The sequence below is a fragment of the Atta colombica genome, unplaced genomic scaffold (assembly GCF_001594045.1).
Source record: "Atta colombica isolate Treedump-2 unplaced genomic scaffold, Acol1.0 scaffold163, whole genome shotgun sequence".
NCBI classification, from domain to species: Eukaryota; Metazoa; Arthropoda; class Insecta; order Hymenoptera; family Formicidae; genus Atta; species Atta colombica.
This window is the reverse complement of record NW_017259254.1, coordinates 2,457,958-2,478,387: the sequence shown is the minus strand read 5'-3', so window position 1 is coordinate 2,478,387 and position 20,430 is coordinate 2,457,958. Positions and strand designations below refer to the sequence as shown.

At 34.4% G+C, this 20,430-nt stretch overlaps 1 protein-coding gene across 1 annotated transcript; it reads left to right on the top strand.

Annotated features, from left to right (window-relative positions):
- Nucleotides 1-13,521: 13,521 nt before the first annotated feature.
- Nucleotides 13,522-16,112, top strand: LOC108686004 (farnesol dehydrogenase-like). Its single transcript, XM_018191035.1, has 6 exons — nucleotides 13,522-13,688; nucleotides 13,865-14,178; nucleotides 14,782-14,908; nucleotides 15,114-15,249; nucleotides 15,561-15,704; nucleotides 15,801-16,112. Exons 2-6 carry the CDS (start codon nucleotides 13,875-13,877, stop codon nucleotides 15,840-15,842), a joined length of 753 nt encoding a protein of 250 aa, XP_018046524.1. The 5' UTR covers nucleotides 13,522-13,688; nucleotides 13,865-13,874; the 3' UTR covers nucleotides 15,843-16,112.
- Nucleotides 16,113-20,430: the final 4,318 nt, after the last annotated feature.

The following is a 20,430-nucleotide window of genomic DNA, read 5'->3' as shown; positions in this document are numbered from 1 at the left end:
CGCCGTTATTTGAATGTCAAAAGTAACTTAGTTGGTGATTTCGTTTCGGCTCTCTCTTTGGATATTCGGCGATTCAAGAAGAGAAAAAGGAGCAGCGAATATTCCCCGAAATAACGCTTCAAAGATGAATGCAATTTCGGATTTCGGAATAGATAGAAGAGTTTTATATCGATTGTCCTGAATATAAAAATAAAAATCACAATCTAACACAAGTAAAATGTCTATGTGAGCTTTTATGGATATTGGCGTATAAATTAAATATTCATAACGCGACATTCATAACGTAATAGATACAGATTAAATGAATTTAAAATAAACGCAAAATATTACTCACTACATTTCTATTGGTTACAAATTGTATCTATTACATTATGAATGTTTAATTTATCCACCATTTACGGAGGATAGGCATTTTACTATTACATTTATTCTTGAAGTAATATTACTTACTTACTAATATTACTATATTTTATTTTAGTTAAAAATTAAAATATTCTATAATAATGTTAATTCTTCTAAGGTTAAGGTTAAAAATATTCTTTGTTGATCTCCTAAATAAAAAACTTGTATTATTAGAATTTTATTATATCAAATTAATTATACTATCGCTTAGATATGTTGATAAGAATTTATGGCCTTATCACATGTCTTATCATGTGTCTTACAGTTTGTTTAAATGTTAAAAATATTTTTCAATAAATAGGTCAAAATGATTGAAAAGATCGCGCATGTTCTAGATATTTTCATACCATATGAGGAATGTTCAATCTCGTACTACATGTCATTCCGTGGTAGGGAATCAGCGAGCCACTTCGGAAATAGAAATCTCATCTATTGGAAACCAGCCGCGCACCGCAGGATACTATATCTCCCCACTCCAGGATTAATTAAGGCACTCTCCGCTGGTACCACAGGTACCACAGGCACTCCTGGTAGGCAAATCAATCGATCAGATCTACCACCTTGTCACCTCATCCCAGAACCAATCAATTTACGCTCCAGAGCGGTTTTCTATTCTGAGCGATTCTTGATTAAGAATCATCTTTGTCATTAATAGCGTTTTTTTTGGGGAATTATTTTTCTATTAACACATACTTAAACTTGATCATTATCAATTAAAAAAATATATATTCTAATTGCTAAACAAACAATGTGTTTAAAAAATTGTTCTATAAGAGTGAAGTATTAGAAATTGTAAGATTCTCTTTATAAAAAGCTTTTAAATTCTCTTCCAGACGACTCTCCCTGTCTCTCTCTCTCTCTCTCTCTCTCTCTCTCTCTCTCTCTCGGTTGAATAAGCTAGGCTCCACCTATATTGCTTTAAAGTCGCTATTTGCGTTTATGAAACACGTCTCTTCACGCATACACTTACGTAAACGTGTGTACGATGCAGGGAAGGACAATTAGAGTTAAGGATGAGGAAGGGTGAGAAAGACAGAGAACAGCAACGTTGCTACAGTTTCATAGTGGAGCCACAAATTCCTTAGTCTCAGTACGGTTTAAGGGTTTCCATGGTGAAAGGGCGACGAGTCACCATCCTGAGATCATGACCCATGGTTATCATGCCAGAGGAACCATGGCTGCAGAAACGTTATTATGACACATCGCTGGGGCAAGCGGCGTTCTCTAGGTTTTTGCTTCTAGTCGGAGCAGAAATTGCAGAGGATTTAGTTTTTCGTACTAGCGCTAAATTTAGATTTATTACTGGTATATGTTCGCAAACAAGCACGAACACAGTGTTTACGTCTGTTTACGGTGTGCATTAACCTTCCGACTCTCTTTTTTTCTCTCTTTCTAACTGCTTGGATTACTCAAGCGCTTCTTATCTATTTTATTCTAATTACAACATTATATTACTTAAACGATGCGATTCAAAATAAAAAACAATTTAATGTAATTTTATTATGTATATTTTTTAAATGCGTATTTTTTACATTTAAAAACCGATAATATTGATATATAAAGTTGAATTAATTATTTATTAGATATACGAATTACACTTATACTTAGTAACTTTTATTGACAATTATTCAATTATATCTTTTATCTAATTACATCTTTTCTATATCTTGAAAAAGAGATAAAGTTCTTGATATTGCTTTCCGATTAATCCCGACGCTGTCTAAGTTACTCCATTTTTTCATCTCCTCTAACAAACTCAATATCAACTGATGGTTTCCGTTAACCCTCGTTTGACACACGCCTACGGGAGAGTTAAAAAAAAATAAGAAAGGGGAAAGATCGATAAATAACCCTTATCGCGCGGACTTATGACTTACGAATGAATTACCCAGTCACCCTTCGGAGTTATCTGTCCCATATATCATCGGAGACATTCTTGGTTCGCCCGATAGATGCGGCTATGCGCGGTCCTGCAGCCCGTTTCCCCATCATCCTCCGCTATTTATCAGGCAGGTTCCTTCGTTGCGACGCTTCGAGAAGTTCGTTAACTTTTTCCTTCGACGCGTCACGTGCCTACGGACGAGGGTGTGCGAAAAGGTATTAATAAAAAGGTGTCGCGTCTCCATCCACATCGATGTAATTCTCCTCCTCTCTTTCTGTATTTCGTCCCGTCGCTCCAATCCCTTCGTCTATCCATCCCTTACCTGTACCTGTTCTCCAACCACTTACACTTTTTCCACGGCAACGCGGCGCGATAGCAAAAAATTTCCGATACGCCGGCAGAGAGTACAAATTACTCGGACGCCGGTAATGAAATGTAAATAACTTATCGGCAATGCGAGCAATTTGTCACGTATATCTCGTAATTGCGTCGGATGAGAGAGATACATGAGGCACGCGGTAAACGTGTTACCGTGATTACGTTCCGATTAATTCGAGATGCATTTGTGTTTTCTTTCAGATAGATAGATACGATACAGAAAGAAATTATTTTTAAAAACACGCTTAAGACAATTCGACAATTTAATACATTGATAGAGAGAGAGTTTGTAAATAGAATTACATACATTATAGAGTTATATATTTTATAATAAGAATCTTTTTTTAAATAAATTTTTTCATAAAAAGCGTTTACTATTTTGCATATTTTTGTGTATAGTTTTCATTTATCATTCTAAAAAAAGTATAATACTTAGACTATGATTATTATTTTAATAGACTATGATTATTTTAATGTGGACTATGACTATTTTAATGTAGATTGTATTTTGAAATGTCAAACTAGTTGCTATATTGATTAAAAGAACAGTTTGGCGAATAAGTTTACTACTTATCAAAATAAATGAAATAAAACGGATAGAGCCTCGGTAATTATTTTACAAATTATGTTACAATGTGGCGCGCATTAACAGTTCTATAGAATAAATCATTTAGCTCCCATTTCGTTTGGTAAAATGCCGAGCGTCAAAATAAAGAGAGCATTGTGTTCCAATAATTTGATAAAAGTTTGCGTCGACGCCTCACGATTGGCGACCGGGCTGAGGAATGCTAACGTTAATTATAAATCGCAGCGGTGTAACGATAACAAGGAAAGAGAAACGAATAGACGTAAAGTGAACATGCTGGAAGGAGTGCGAGAGGTAACGAGAGAAAAAAAAGGCGAAAGTCCGTGGGAATAGTTCCAAATGGGAGCCATTAATTTTACTCATCCGCCTCGCGGCAACTCGGCGCGTAATAACGAACGTGAAACGATATGAGAAAAGTTGAGATACCTGTCCGCCCATGCCAGCCCTTTCCCGTTCGACGCACTGCGAACCCCATCCCTCGAGTGGTTAATGCAAAATCGCGTTTACGGAGTAAGTTGCTTTTTTTTTCCATCGCGGCCGCGAATTTATGATATTCTAAGTGCTCTGCTCCCCCGCTCTCTGGTCATGCCTTTCGTTTCGTCCAATGACGACGGCAGGCCTGCCTAGTTTATGCAGTCGCTTACGTTAATCACGAGGTATTTCATTAATTTTTTAACATCCCATCAGGAAGTGTGGAAGTACATTTATCTCGGAAACTTTCAGATCATAAATGTTTTAAACAGCGCGATCCGCTAGTTAATTTTGCATTTACATAATATATGTATATAAAAGCTGCGTTGACATCGAGTCAATGTTAGACATTTGGCTTTTTAAAACAAAATTAGTCATTGAATTTTGTTTTAAAAAATATATTTTAATAGACAATGCGATATTAAAATATCTCAACAAAAGAGAGTCTGCATTCTACTCTTTTAAGTCTATCTCTCTTGTGATCTTATTGAAGATCTTAAAGATTCAAAGCTGCACAATTATATCAGTATTCATAAGTCGCTTGAAAATCTCTAAGAGACTTATATAGTAAAGGAAGAGGAAGTGATTTTGTGGTTTCGTGTACTTTTAGCAAAAGTAATAAGACACTGCTAGCAGAGTTCGTAATTGGTGTACTAGTACGAAAGGAGGAAGATTTACTTTACTAAGGATTTACAGCATGGGCTCAGAATCTCGTTCAGGTAACACATTAGGCAGAGTTCAGAATCATAAACGGTAGTAGCTTTTGAGATGCTCATGCCACTTACTCGGCTAGTCAATTTGCGTAATGAAGCAGTGAGACCGCACTCGCCGAGGACCAATTACTGTGCGAAAAGGCCGCAGGGCTGTACTTAGCCTTCACCCGAAACCACAGTGGACCATCCTGCGTAGCGAGGAATCACGGGCAACGTAATAGCGTCACTTGGGGACACGAGAATCGAACGATGTTTCGTTGAGAGCGTCATTATAGTAGAAACGTTGTCATGGATACTACTGGACAAAGGTCGAGATCCTAGATGGCAATCTTTTTTGATTTGAAAGAGGGACTTTCAAAGTCCTTCAGACGTCGAGTGTCTGCCGAATGTGAGATTTACGTTTTTTATGATCAATGCAAACTTAATCGATTGAAAATTATTAAGAAATTTTATAGTTTAAATCTAAAATTTACATATATTTAGATATTAATTGAGTTAACGTATTATTACTTATACGTTTTAACAATTTTAAATATAAACTAATGTAAGACAAGGATTTTATAAATAGTTTAGGCATTCTGTTAAATTATTATTAATTTTGATATGATTATTTAAAATATCAAAGATAATAAGCTGCAATCATAATATCAAGATATTGAGAGTATAGAGAATATGTGCAGCGCTGCAATACTAACTCATTTATGATGAAATAGAAACGATACGCATCTGAGAATCCAGGAGCATTTGCACGTCAGAGAGGGGAAGCTTTCGAATGCGAGTATTGTGCGTTTTATCAATGGATTCCGGGATATATTGTCCTCTTGGATGAGTGACGTTGTATTGTGCGGTATGCTAGCGCGCGCGGGGAAGTTGCTGATTGAAAATCGTCTGCACGTAATGCGCCTTGCCCGCGGAGACCACGGCGAATGAACGTGCTCGGGAAATATACTCCTATTGATTCAAACAAAATTGAGCTCTGTGAGAGCACTTGGCGTTAAACCGCACGGCCGTGCCTATGCAAATGGTTTAAGAGATAAGAGCGCAGAAAATCGAGATAAACAGGAAAATTGGTACAGTTCTAATTAACTTGGAATTGAATGAAATCCCTCTCATCCCCCAGTAGTTGATAGAATCAATATCAGGTCTTTGTGTATGGCGCTTCGATGTAACGCTTCGAAAATGGTAAACGATGCATTTTTCTGGACGGGACATTTTCTGAAGCTTTAAGTCGCAGACACCCAGTAACAGCCGTTCTTTGTTCGAGTCGAGTGCCCTTTGGCTACGACGAGAAGCGACGAGGAGTTGTCGACGACAGGCTGTTGCTTGCTATTGACAATATCGGATGAGTTATTTTAAACTTTGTCTCTTACAGTTAAAACACAAAATTAATTATAAGTCCGTGAGTAACGTGGGCGGAATAAATTGCGTGTCACGAAAAATCCTTCAGAGTTTTTCGGCAAACTTAATTGGCATGCGACAGAGACAATCAATTATTACATCTCCGTATTCAACTCGTTTGATAATCATTAATCATTAAGTTTACATAATGTTTTTAATTTCTTTGTTTTTAAAATGCACGATCGCAGCCTCAGCTGAATCTTTAATTTCGAGTATAGATCGCAGATTCATTCCTTCCTTCATCGTGAAACTGCATTCGCTCTCTAATAATTTTTAGCTGATATGGCTGCCGTGAATAACAAACGCGGCTAATGAGAAGGCGAGATTAGAACCATACTATCTCTATTGATCGCTGCATTGTCGTCGAGTGAATTTCGAATTCAGCTCAGAGGTGCCAAACGGTTTCGTATTCACACCACGACATTTCGCGAGTGTGGGAGGCAGAAGGACAACCTGAGATGGAGAATGTTGAAAAAGGGTGGGACAGACGCGGTGAGGGGACGAATAGTTAGATGGAGGCGTCGCAGCCTCTGACAAACACGATGTTTGCGACGCAAATACTTCCGCCATGCAGACTCTTTGAGTCGACTGTTGTTAATGCAGAACGATCGATGCGCAAAATTCGAATTCAAAGTTGAGATATACGTTGGCGTGGCTTTTATTCGATTTGTATTGGAATACAAACGTACGAAATATCTCGAGATTTCTATGCAATCTGCACCATAGATGTATTTCTCACAGGAATTTAAAATGTCCAGGAAAAAGTATGCATGAGATTCTATTCAATTTTTTAAAATAAATTTTACTTGATATATTTGACTTAAATTCTGATTATAATTATTTTAATGTTTTGCTAATTTTTGTTTTGCGCATTTTCTGATATTTAGAATTTAATTTGTTCGTATATACATTCTTATATTATTTATTTATTATTTGTTATTAACGTGACGTTGTTATTAACCCTTTGAGAATTCATCGTAAAACTACCATGTGATTTCACGATGCTCGTGATTTGTATCCCATGATCGCCCCCAAAGGATTAACAACGTTTATGAATGTATAAATATAAATTTGAAAGTAACTGTTATCGTTCTGAGAGACAAATAATAGATATTTACATATAAGTAATATCTAAATCAATATTACATTTTAAACAACTTTCAGTTTTATACTGTACTGATTTATATACATTGACTATAGTTGTATGTTCGTAAAATATTAAATTTTCTTTGGGTGACATTTCGAATTCAAGCAATTTCGCACTCGTGCATCTACACATACACGCATTTCATGGCTTTGAGAGATTGTAACTGCCACAGGTAAAAGCAATTCTTGTCAATCCGACCTTTTCGTCATGTTTGATGCAGTAGGTCGAGCATTACATTTGACGATTCAAAGGGAAAATTGTTGTAGGAGGCTATCACATACGTGCGACACAAAAATCTATAAAATAATATCTATAAAATAATATACGGTCCCTCATCTATACTCTCTCTTCTTAGGTATTCGTAAAATAAAACGCGGCCAAGTTACCACGTAAACGCGCGGGAATGCCAAAACAGTCGAAAGAGGGTTGACGAGTGTTTCCCTAGTGAGCGAGAGTCGACGATGTCTGCTCAGGCCCAGCATCATCGTCCCTACTTTCCATTCTTCCCTTGTTGTTCCATTCCCCGGAAGATCAGCGGCGGGCTTATTGCCTCATGAATATGTATAGGTGAGATCGGTCTCAGGGCTGTACCGTACAGTGTACCGCCTGGTCGTTAGACGTACCAATGGCGAATATGAGCTCGGAATAGGCACAGACGGACTCGAGAGGATAGGAATGACCGCGAACGAGGCACCGAGAAATTAACGAGCCACTGGTCGGCTAAAATTATACACGGGAATAAACAGAAGAGGATCTGGAAGCAGATAGAAGCTGGTGAAAGACCCGTGCATCAGAATGCAGATCATGAAAATGACCGAGGCGTTGAGTAAAACTAACTACGGGTTTGCACGGTCACTTTATTTTCTTTTTTGTTTTTTACCCGTGGAGTAATCAGTCGAAGAAGTATTTTGATGGTGGCAGAAAAACATGGGTACGCAGTTGTTGAAGTATTTAGCATTATTAATCAAAGAATATTTCAGTTAATTCTTGGGTGAGATATAGCACTTATTATCTTAATGTTTGAATTATTGTGAGAGAAATCATGATTGTGTATTTATATCTTTAATCACAATAATTATATTTATTATGAACGCGTAGATATTTGCACATGTACATATTGTAGTATTACATCGCAAATTAAAACATAAAATTCTTTTGTAAAAATATATAATTTTTTTGTAAAACATTACAACACATGATTTTGTTGACGATATAAAATATAGATGTAATTCAATGCAAACGATGAAATATAGAGAAAATTTGATGATGACATAAATTATGAAGACGTTGAATTGTCAGATAGAGCCACGTCATTGCGTACCCTGAATTTGTTCACTTTTTATTAGAATCTCGAGAAAAAAACGCTTCTTCTTTTCTCATAAAATACGTCCAATAGGATGTACTCAACAATGTTGAGATGTTGATGGCAATCATTAAACGTCTGGAAGATATTTTACAGGAAACTAAATTGAAATGAAGTATCGATGCCATTTATTGATGCTTTAATAAACGAAACAGTTCGATGTAATTTTAGTCATTCGTTGTCGTATTATAACAAGATTTATACCGATTTATCTTTTTTATTAAACATTATTTAAACGCTAAAAATTTTTCGCTATTGTTATAATAGAGATATTTAAATGTAACTGCTTAATATCTTTTTTGTTAATGAAATAGTTATTTTTGCATTTTATAAGTATGCATTTTATACTTTCTGTTATTTTTTAGATGAATATATCTATTTAAAAAAAATTTTTTTATTTAAGTATATATCTGTATAAACGAGATTGATGAACGAAGATATGGAATTGACACACATCATAAGAACGTGGAACCAGTTACTTCACGTTTATAGATTAGTTCGATAGCTTGAAAGAACGTCGATACCGTCCGTTACCGTTTATTGCTTCGGAAACGAAGTTGAATGCCGTCTCTCGCTCTATGTTCTCAGCTATTCTTCGATAGTTCCTTTAAACTACCGAATAGGCTTCCAAATAACTTCCAAGCAACCTCCATTATAGATGAGCTCTTTGTAAAGCTGTCATAGAAATTTCCGTTCTCGTCAAGTGGAATCAGAACTACTCTCGGAAATCAAGAATCGATCTTTCTTACTAATGTCTTTTTTGCGTGGCTTATATTTGTTGTATTTCTACTAATACTATTTAATCTACTAATACTATTTAAAATATATTCGTTATTGAAGTTTGGAAAACATTCTGAATAATTCTTTAGTTTAATTTATTACAGCTCGCTGCTATTAAGTAAACTTTTAGTGACAATTCAATAAATTGGCAATATATATTCTTTTTTAATGAGGAATAAAAGTTAAGTTAAAATAAAAATTAAGTGTAAGTAATCTTATCACGATTATAGCAAAATTGTGAAGGAATATTTATTCATTAATCGTAAGGAAGATACTTAGAATAAGTTTCCATCACGTTCGCTTATATTATGCACATTTTGCTGTTACTAGAAAAAGAAACACGCGATGTTGCGGCAATACAAAGTGATGCGTGTAATCACGGCGTCGTTGAGAAATGGTCGACTAGCGAGAACATCTGGCGCTTTGAAGCGGAAAACGGGCAAATCTTCCCTCATTTTTCTCATCCCTGCTCGGGACGATATGCTTTCTAGTTAGCGTTCTCTTGCCGCGAATATCATAGATTTTTGAGTATATTTTCACACCAGATAAATATGAATCTCTGAGAAATGGAGGAATAATTAAGCGGATGGACAAAAGAAACTTGCGCGATGTGACTTTACAGCGACTTTCTTAAATTTTGTCCATTTGTGTCCTACATATTACGCAAACAGTTTCCGAACAGGGCCAGTAATGGAGAACTTTGCGATGGACTTGCTCCTAAGTTTCCGAGTTTTTGTTGGACAAAGTCGCCGCACTTCGTTTGCGTCTTATCGCGCTAGTATAAAGTAACTACTTCAACTCAGAGAGTTGAAATGGGTCAACGAGTTTGAATTTTCAAAATTTTCTTTCACATTTTTTTTCTAGTTTATTTATCACGCTAAGATTTTAAAAGCCTTCAATCACGAGCTGTCATAGTTTTAGACTTATCGGAAGCCATGGGGGATGCTTGCGCGAAATGCGTGAGCTGATTTCGCATTTCCCGCACGCAGAGCTACTTGGATGACCTGTTCGGAATTTTCAAAATGGCATCAGGTTTGCATCTCGTTTACACCTGGCGAGAAAGAAAGTTTTGGAAATTCTCGGCGGGCACCCGCTTTGCTTCAGATCTGAAGTTTTTTCGATAACTCGAAAATTATGGGTGCCCAATGGTCGTTTCTCCACATCTGGCCAGCGGAAACGACGTGTAAAGCGAAACTTTTGTAGAATCGAAGATTCTGGACAGAAGTCGGCTGGTTATATATTTTCACATAAGTTATTGGAAACGGCGAGGATATATACATGTAACGTACATAAGGAGCAAATAAATAAAAAAACTTTTTTCGTGGAGATTGTATAGTGATTTTTTTTTGTAAGATTGTAATGGTTAAAGTTTTTTCTATTTTCTATAAAATAATTGTTTATCAATCGCTTAGAAAAGATCATATATGTGTGGACTCGTTTAAAAATGTCTACATCTGTGTCGCGGTTTATTCTGAAGCTTTCTCGTGATAATCAACTTTCAATTTGTTGAAGTTTATTTTGTTTCGCGTTTAATACGTGCAATTCATGGTTACATATACTGCAGGAAGGAAAGCTTATAGGATTTGTAGCAATACGGATTGGTATATGTAATCACGATCCATTGAAAAATAGCCAAGCGGCAGAAGCATATGGCGCTTCAGAATCGAGGAACACAGCTTTCCTCCACCTTTCTTTTTGATTTCCTCGTCAGCTGGCGCAGAGTATAATAATATTTTTGGTTCGAAGGTCGTTACTTCTTAAGTCGTGTGCCCGAACATTTCTGATATTTGAAGAAATACGGTCTCCTTTCATCGACTTTAAGGCACTCTCTGTGGAGTAAATACTATAAAATATTTAAGAAAATCAGAGAGAGAACGCGCGCGCATACATTATGTTCTGTATCGAAACACATATTCATCATTTTGCTTAAAACTTTTTGAATTAAAAGACAAGCATTTGGTTTAGAAAGATCTATTTGAGCTTAAAATTGTTTAGTTTTTAATATTAGTTTTAATATTAAATTATTTCATATTTATGCAATATGTCGTAAATTTTTGCTAAAGGAAACATTTAGTTCGAGAAAAACTTTATAATGAAAAATTTTCTAAAAGAAAAGCATATAGCTTCTTGCTTACATATATATGTAAGTGTAATATGATACTGTTCATCTCGCAGAAACGGATCTTTTATACTATATCTCTCGTAATTTCGCTCGAGTTCAACGAGATCACATATCTGCACGTCGTTATATAATTTGTCGTCTATGAAAAAAACATGAATTCATAGTAGTAAGTGCGGAACGATGCGCGTAATCACGGCAACATTGAGAAATGGTCGAGTAGTAGTAGCATCTGGCGGGCCGGACCGGGCCAGGAAGCGAGAGAGAAGCCTCCTCTGGTTTTCTTGTTGATTTCCTCGTCGTCCTGCGTGAACAAGAATAATGCTCTCGGCCTGGCACCGGACCCGGTACCAGATGCCGGCTCACGAAGATCGATACACGCCGTTGTTATTGCGTCCGGAAACGAGTATCGTTTATCTGCGAAAAAGGGGAGAGAGTGAGAGGAGGAAGTGGCAGTGGTTTCTATTCCGAATCTCGAGATTATCAAAGATCGAAAATAACAAAATTATCAAAAAATAAATTCACGCTGCAATAAAAACCTATATTCATTTAATTTTATTTAAGTATTTTTTGCTTAAAATAAATAAAAATTGTGATATTTAGGCTATATTTGGAATTGTAAGTTTCATTTTATTTGTATTGTTCATTATATTCAATACATATCTAAAAGGAAGATAGAATGAAGTTTATTCCGTGAGCGCTCAAAACGAGCGCAGCTGAGACACGTCAGCAAAATTTTATCGATTACTTATTTATCTTATTAGACACATAAACATAAACATAACTGGTATGAACTGAGCGTATTCTCTGATCTTGTTAGCTTCTGTATTCCATTAAAAAGAATTAAATTGTATGTCGGCATTTTTCTTCAACTTGATATTTCGAAAAGAGACAGAACGATAGATTCAAGTTATTTCACTCTTTCTAAATAGTGATAATTTCATAGAAATACGCAGTCTATTTTTATTACATCTATGGTTATATTGGGTAATTGTAAAGCTTCTCGTTCTTCCTGCTTCTTTTTATAAATGTTCTATATTCATATATAAAGCGTCAATTAATTAAATTAATTAGATAGTAATCGATATTTGCAGTCCTTTGTTCACTATATTGATGTAGGTACTATGTAGAATGCATTGATTTTGTTTTTGGAATGTCTTAAATTATTTCTTTTATTTTAAATATATGTGGATGAATATTTTTGCCAAGATCTCGAAACTTAAATTTCCGACAGTCATAAATTGAGATATTTGTATTGTATATTTTGACAATAAGATCCTCCTCTTACGAAACGAGATAGGTCTCTAGAAGTCATCTACTGGAATCTTCAGGATTTCGAAATATCCTGATATTCTGCCCGATGTTTCCGCGGAAGAGATTGGTTCAAAGACGGTACGCAGAAGCCAATGTGATTGTACGTGGATACGAAGGGGATTGCGGCAGGTCACGTCGCGCTTCACTTAAAACAAGTAAAGGCCATGGCAAAACCATAGGATGGAACCAGTGGGTAAACGGATAAACCTAAGCCGAAGGATCTCTGTCCTTCTCCATAATGCGTCTGGCCTATACGTGCTCAACGTTCAGGACATGTCTGCAACGAAAAATGGTCTCCGTGTTTCACAGAATATTCTCTATTAGAGTTGTGATACGAGTGCAAAAACTTTTAACATAGCGGTTCGCTGCCTGTGAATTATAAGAAAATTAATGGCTCGTTCGTATCTCGTTATCTTAAAAAATTTTTTTAAATATTTTTCGTTGCTTTTTTCGAATAACAGCAAAGACGTATTAATACATCATTTACTGATTTCTAATTAATAACACACAGAATATTCGAGAAAAATAATACATATTATTTTAAAAAGTATAAAATATCTACATGCATTTCCATATACAAATCTTTATTACATCTTTTAATTTGGAAATTTAAAGCTGATAAATTTCTTCTATGTTATTACAATATAATAACTTATACTTTCATAAAGGAATGGGTGAATGTATGTATGCATGTAGATGTATTCGTTATACATTTATCTCTCTCTAAATTACACATTTATTTCATACATTTATCTACATTATACACTAAATTGCACATTTATTTATATTTATATTTATCTCTCTAAAAAACTGTTATATAATGCATATCATTTGTTTTTAGAAAACTGTTATGTAATACTTATATTTGTTGTATAATCTTTACGATATCCCCACTTTTACTAAAAGATAATATCACCAATGTCAGAATCGTTCTGATTATATAAATTTGACTTCAGTGAAGTTGCGTTTGCAGTTCGTATGAAACTACTGACACTACAGCGATCTTCTCGGTTTATTATCCTGCTACATTAGACATTTTTTTAACTCTTCTGCGAAACTTCTGGAATATCGCGATTTTACAATTCATTTTGTGACAAGCTAATACATCTGACGGCTGCGAATAGAAGATATACAGGTAAGTATATGTGCTAGTATTGTTAATCGAAATGCCATTTCCACAAATTCACGGCTAAATTTAATGTCGCTGCGCGATTGTGAACATTCATAATTACGCTTTTTATGAGTTTGATATTATTTTCGGCTCGGTAGTTATTAGTGGCATGTCAACCACGAGCTACGTCGTATTTGCAGACAGGCAATTATGGATCGTTGGCTTGGTAAAACCGCAGTCGTTACCGGCGCTGGATCCGGCATGGGCGAAGCAATTACATGTGCTCTTCTGCGAAACGGAGTGAATGTGGTTGCTCTGGAAGTTCTGAAAGAAAGATTAGCAAAACTTGATGCGGATTGTAAGCGAGAACGTTTCCCGGGCAGATTATATACTATATGCTGCGACATAACTCGCGAGGACGAGATCGATGCAGCATTCTCACAAATTGAGACATTAGGTGGTGTGGATATTATGGTCAACAATGCTGGCATTATTGAGGTGTCACGAATAATAGGTATGATGATTATGTAAAATATTACACAAATAAGAAATTTTTAAAGAATTATTTAAATAAATATTATTTATATGCCGATATCGGTAATAAATTTTTCTTTATGGCCACTTTATGGTAGAAATGCAATATACATTGTACATATTATTTCAGTATTGTGCAATCGAATTACACAATATTGTGTAACTCGATATTAATTTGAACTTATATATTTATGTAATTTCGGGAAATAACAAATATTGTAATTCAATCAAAAAGGTACATTGATACAGTTGCAAAGTATTCGTGAATGTCACTACGTATAATCTCAGAATACTTGAAAAATTCAAGAACCGACTAAATTTATCTTACTTAAAAATCTAGTTTTGATCGAAAAATATTATTAAACTCATTCAAAAATAACTTATTCAATAACAGTAGGGATATGGAATGATATTTTAAGCGAAAAATATTGCGTTACTAAAAAAAAGGAGATCTTTTATTTGCTTTATTTTGCTACGTAATCCTGCAACCAACCTTGTGGCTCTTATACTGACAATAAGATTTCAGCTTCCTTGATCATATTCATAGTTCATTAAAAAATAATTCCATAAATTACATTTGCAGATAGCAACAGGAAGACATTTGAAAGGATATTAAATACTAATGTTCTCGCAGTCGCAGTATGTATGAATAAAGCAGTTTGTTCGATGCGCAAACGAAACAGTGAGGGACATATTTTCAATCTCAACAGGTTGTTGTCTATTGTTATCTATGATTAGTACATTAACAATGATTAAATAAATATGCCTTTAACAAGAACAAATAAGTTTAACAAAAAAATTTTCTTGATTTTTCAAAAATTTGCAAAGATTTTTTAAATAATTGTGAAAGATTTTTTAAAAATGTTTATTATAATGCTTATTTATACATTTAATATTGATGTTTTTTATCCACAGTATTGTGAGCCATCACAGAATACCAAACAATTTGTTTGAATGTAATATGTATTTCTCTAGTAAACATGCATCTCTTGCTCTGACTAACACAGTGCGACGTGAAGTAGGAAAAATTAAGGCACCAATTCGAGTTACTGTAAGATATTTTATAATTTTTTTATAAATTATAACTTTTAATTAACAAGAAACGCATTATAATAATTATAATATTATTTTATTGATATATTGATGGCAAACCTTTCTACAATGAAATAATAGAAGCCACAAACAAAATACTCGTTATCAAATGTATTGTAAAATATGATTGAATGCTTATGTTTATCAGCATATTATTATAGCAAATATATTATCATGATGTTTATGATATTATTTTTATACAAGTATGACGAGCTCTATGCTTCTGTTTATTATGTAGATAATTATTACTTCCTTGTTTGGTTTTTTTAGAGCATTAGTCCTGGTACTGTAAAAACAAATATAGTTGCGCATGAGGATAATTTGAAAAACTTTTTTGAGAAAGCACAGTATATTCTACCGGAGGACATAGCGGATGCGATCATTTATGCTCTTGGAACACGACCGAGTGTTCAGGTTCAAAATATCATTAACTTACAACTAACTACTTTCTTTCTAATAAATAATAAATATAGAAAAATTATAATTATTTTACGCATTAATTAATTGCAGATTACGGAACTCACGATTCAACCTACCGGAGAATTAATGTGAGAAATATCTTCAGTAAAAAGCCTGTTTATTAATGCATCAACAACTTTACAACAAACAACTTTACGCTTATGATAAAGTAAGAAAGTTAGAGGCTGGTAAAGACTAAATTTCATGTCGCTTTGCATTTTTTATAAATACCAAATTTTTTATATTGAAGTTGTTTTTTTCCTATAATAATAATCAATAAAATCTTGCTAATCTAATCTTTTTCAATGTATTTGCATTTTTTGCAGTTAAACAGAAATAAAAATAAATGATGCAGTAAAATTTGAAATAAGGCTTTTGTATATCTATATTTGTTTTATGAGAAATATATGAAAAATGACATTGTAAGGATATTTATTTTATAGTGCATACTCGAAATTTATAGTCAATATACTACTATCAGGAAACGAAATACTGACTATCAGATATCGTTGTTGTTTATCTCTCGCGATGCCTTGTACTTGTACATGTCATTCTAAAAAGATTTGTGATAAATTCAGCTTATCGCGAAGCAACGTTATCGGCAATGCGTCCACGTGTAATCGTTGCATTCAAATTTCGACGAAGTGGCTGCTACATACATCCAGTAGTTACATGTCCTGTTTGTTGTATGACAAATACAGCGTCATTTGGCATTTATACGTGAACGATTGAAATGCGCGTTTCCTATACACAAATGTGCGTCTCCCATATCTACGTTGTGCATCCGTATGCGTGCTTCTAAACATGAATTTCCGACAATAACGACTTACACCATACCGAACTCGACTGTCAACTATGGAGGCATTCGAGTGCGAGCGATAGTTAAGATGTCAAACAAGTTCCGTCGTGCTTCGCGCAATTCGAAGGAATCGCGTAGCATTATCAGGAAAATCGATTTTCGCGGCATGCATCGGGTGTCCTGTCAAAATCTAAGTGTATGCCTCGTATTCTAGCTCTGCGATTAGATCTCTTCTTACAGTGTTATAATCAGATACTAGGTATGTGCTATTCATGATTTTGAAAATTGACATATAATATAATTCAATCAATATTTGTTTTTAATAGAATTACAATAAAATGTATCATAATGATTATTATAAACTTAATCGAAACTATAAGATATTCTGACATATTCTTTGCAAACTAAAATACTTCAAGAAAGTTTTTGGAAAAAATAAATTTAAAAAATATTTGCAAATTTTTTGTTCTGAGTAACAATTTTTAATAAAATACAAAACATAAAAATTTAAGAGTAGTTAATTACGGATTACGGTTAATCGGCTAAAGATGTAGTGATCGCGTGCAATTACTACATCTATGCGTGATTCACAGACAGGTTTAATCATACTTTTGTACAGAGTGTCCTCTGTACAATATAGAAATGTACTGAAACTAATATACATATTAACAACTATGATTTTTAAACGTAAAGAATAGAAAAAAATATAAAATATTTTTTAAATAGAGGACATTTGGCAGTTTTATTTACATATAAAATAAACACGATTTTTGAAATATTTGTATTATTCAATTACATGTTTATAAATATCAAAAATATGAAATATCATCCATATTAATGATATATATTTCGGAAATTTAAAAAAACTACATTTAGCATTACTTTTACTACTACAACAAAAAGATGTTAAATAAAGTTTTTTAAATTTCTGTTTTTATTTCATATGTGAATAAAACTACCAATGTCTTCTATTAAAAAATATTTTATTTTTTCTATTCCCTGCGTTTAAAATTGATTAGTTTCAGCAATTTTCTATCAAACATTCTCTAATTAGTCAGTTTTAAACCTTTATGTTTCGAAAACTATTGCTCGAAATAAAAAATACTTTTTTAACTTTTCTTTTTTTTAATTTTTTTAACTTTTCTTAAGAATCATTTTACTGTGGTATTTTGATTAAATCTGCATATATACATATAATTGTATTTAATATTGTTATATAATTACTGTATCCCTTCTAAATACTAATCAAAAAGTAAATTGCAAGCAGTTTTAAGTTAGATAATCGTCCACTATTACTTTACTTGCTATGATACAATTAATAACGCGAAGACACGCAAAGAATCCGTTACTTTTATTTCTCATTTTGAGGTGCTCTTAGCTGTTACATTAAGGAAAGGCGGGGGTATATAAGAAGCAAGATGTAAAACGGTAGAGTGATGATCGATAAAGATGTACTTGGTTTATGGGGTTGTCTGTATGGACGGGGGCCGGCATTTAGGAATTTATATTAAAATATGTAAATCTATCGGCGCGGGCATATTTGAAAACAGATAAATTATGCCGGCCGTGTATTGCGTTCCCGCGGTAAAATATCGACACTGCGGCGTGGCGGTGTGGGAAGGGATTGAGGCTAACAGGCGGAAGCGGAGTTCCTCGCATAACGGCACGTTCTGTCGACCAGTAGAAATGCGATTTATGACGATCATTGTGTAACGATCATAAATTATCTCTTTATTTACGCAGGATGGCTAGCGTTCACGCTATCATTGTTTTTCCGGGCCTTTAGCGTCTTCCTCAAATAATAACACCTGATGCTTCCAAATTCTGTCGCTTCGTTTAGTTCGTTTACATTTTGCAATGATGAGTTTATCTCGCAAGTTTAACACTGTCAGGTACTTGTCTGCGCAGTGCAAATGCGAAATTAAGTATTTTACATTAAGCCAAGCTATTCTAATCGGTATAGAGATTTAAAACAAGCTTATAAATTAGAATTAATAGCAATTTGGCCTGCAAACATTCATATATTGTATATTGGCTGCTATATTTCCTTCAAAATTGAAACTAATCTCGCAAATGCCTGAATTTACCAGAGCCACCAAATATTGAGGAACAAACATCCCGATTTAACTTCCTTAAATGCGTTCGTAACTGTTTCTGACAGGGAACAACTCACCTTCTCTTCTCTGACTCGTACTCGCTAACAGTTGTTTGACCGTATTTCTCTAGTTCTCGTATTTGAATTAGTTTCAGAGTATATCTTTGGTAAATCTAAACAATTGGTGAGTACATTTAACGCTTTGAGGATGTTGAGAACTACATTCTTTGAAAATTGTTTGTTTCTTTATTCGCTGATTTTAAACCCAAAAAATGACTACTGAATCTGTTTTTTTTTTATTATATTATATATCATTATTATAAGTTTTAGAAATTGAAAATAAACGAAATAAATTGAAAAATGCAGCAGAAAATTATACATATTTATAGTTTTATACAATTTTTTTATACTTAGGTTCTTTTTTAAGAAAGAGGAGTACAGAAAAATTTAAATAATTTGATTATTAATATATTCTGGCAAAAAAACTTCGGTCTTTGTGTATGCAAATAAAAGGAATACACTTTCTCTGAAATTGGGGCGCAGCGTGACGTGCCGCGATTGAGAATTAGAAAAACGATTTCGACGTGTCAAAAGTTTCGCAGCATTTCGACTTATGTCATTAAAGCGAATATGCGAAGCGGGGAACGAATATGGCAGCTGAATACAGCAACGACGAGGAGTCAGCCGGGTCGCTAAGGGTTCGCGAGAGGGGCTCGGGGGTGGTTGGATAGGTTCGTTAGCGGAACACTGGCAGTGCAAACATGCCCGCTTAAACCGACTGCGTACGTGCGCCGATGCGGTGTCAGATTTGAAGTGGTTCGCGGTGACGGCGTGCACGTGACGCGTTGGAACGAAACGCGAACTGCGCGCCTTCACCTACGATGCTGAGGGAACACGACTGTTCGGTATTGGCCTGTACCACACGTTGGGCTGAATATCGAGCGAGCTTGTCTGTTGACTTATTAAAAGCCGACTGAAATTGGAGCGAAGGCGGAAAATTCGATTTTCGGGATTTCGGCCGATTTCCGCGTTCATCGGAGTGGTGCGGTGACCTCAATTATTCTGCCACGAATGAAAGCTATTTTCCCGGAACAACTATACTGTGCGGTTTCTCTCAAGCGTACCCGAACATATTCCTGATAGACTTAGGCAATGACAAAATTTTTTGCAAAGGTATCATTGCTACAAGATTTGATTATTTGCGAGAAAGAAAAAACATATGCATATGTATAATGTTCTTTTCCTTAATAGTGAAAAATCGGATATATTATTTAAAATATCATTTTATGATTATTAGAGAATATTTATAATACATTTTCATGAGTCTAATTAATTTTTGATTATCACAAGATTCAAGGAATGTTCTTATAAATCTTTTTAATAAAGTAAAATATATTCAGCAAAATACAAAATTTGGATATTTTCTTAATTATTCTGTAATTTTTGAAAAGCTTGATTTTTAGAAACACATGACACTGTGGAACCACAGTGATAACATATCTGATTAAGAAAAATTAAATTAAGTACGTTGTTTCCTCTTAATTGTTCATCTTTTCATTAAAAATATTTTTTTTATGCACGAGCTAATGTATAATATGTGTAATATGTATAATAAATGGCATATACATGTAGCAGTTAGAACGTCGCAGCTGCAGTAGCTGGAGTGCGTATTCTTGTTCGGCGATCCGCTTAATATATACGGTCTAAATCATCACTGAGAGAAATAATTTTGTTATAGGAACAAATCAAGGAAAAGCAAATGTAATATTTGTAAAAACCGATCGATT

Bases quoted from the DNA above. Each gene is read 5' to 3' on its own strand.
- LOC108686004 (XM_018191035.1), top strand. From the start codon at position 13,875: ATGGATCGTTGGCTTGGTAAAACCGCAGTCGTTACCGGCGCTGGATCC. The intron at 14,909-15,113 runs GTTGTTGTCTAT...TTTTATCCACAG, and splicing joins CATATTTTCAATCTCAACAG to TATTGTGAGCCATCACAGAA. The intron at 15,250-15,560 runs GTAAGATATTTT...TGGTTTTTTTAG, and splicing joins AGGCACCAATTCGAGTTACT to AGCATTAGTCCTGGTACTGT.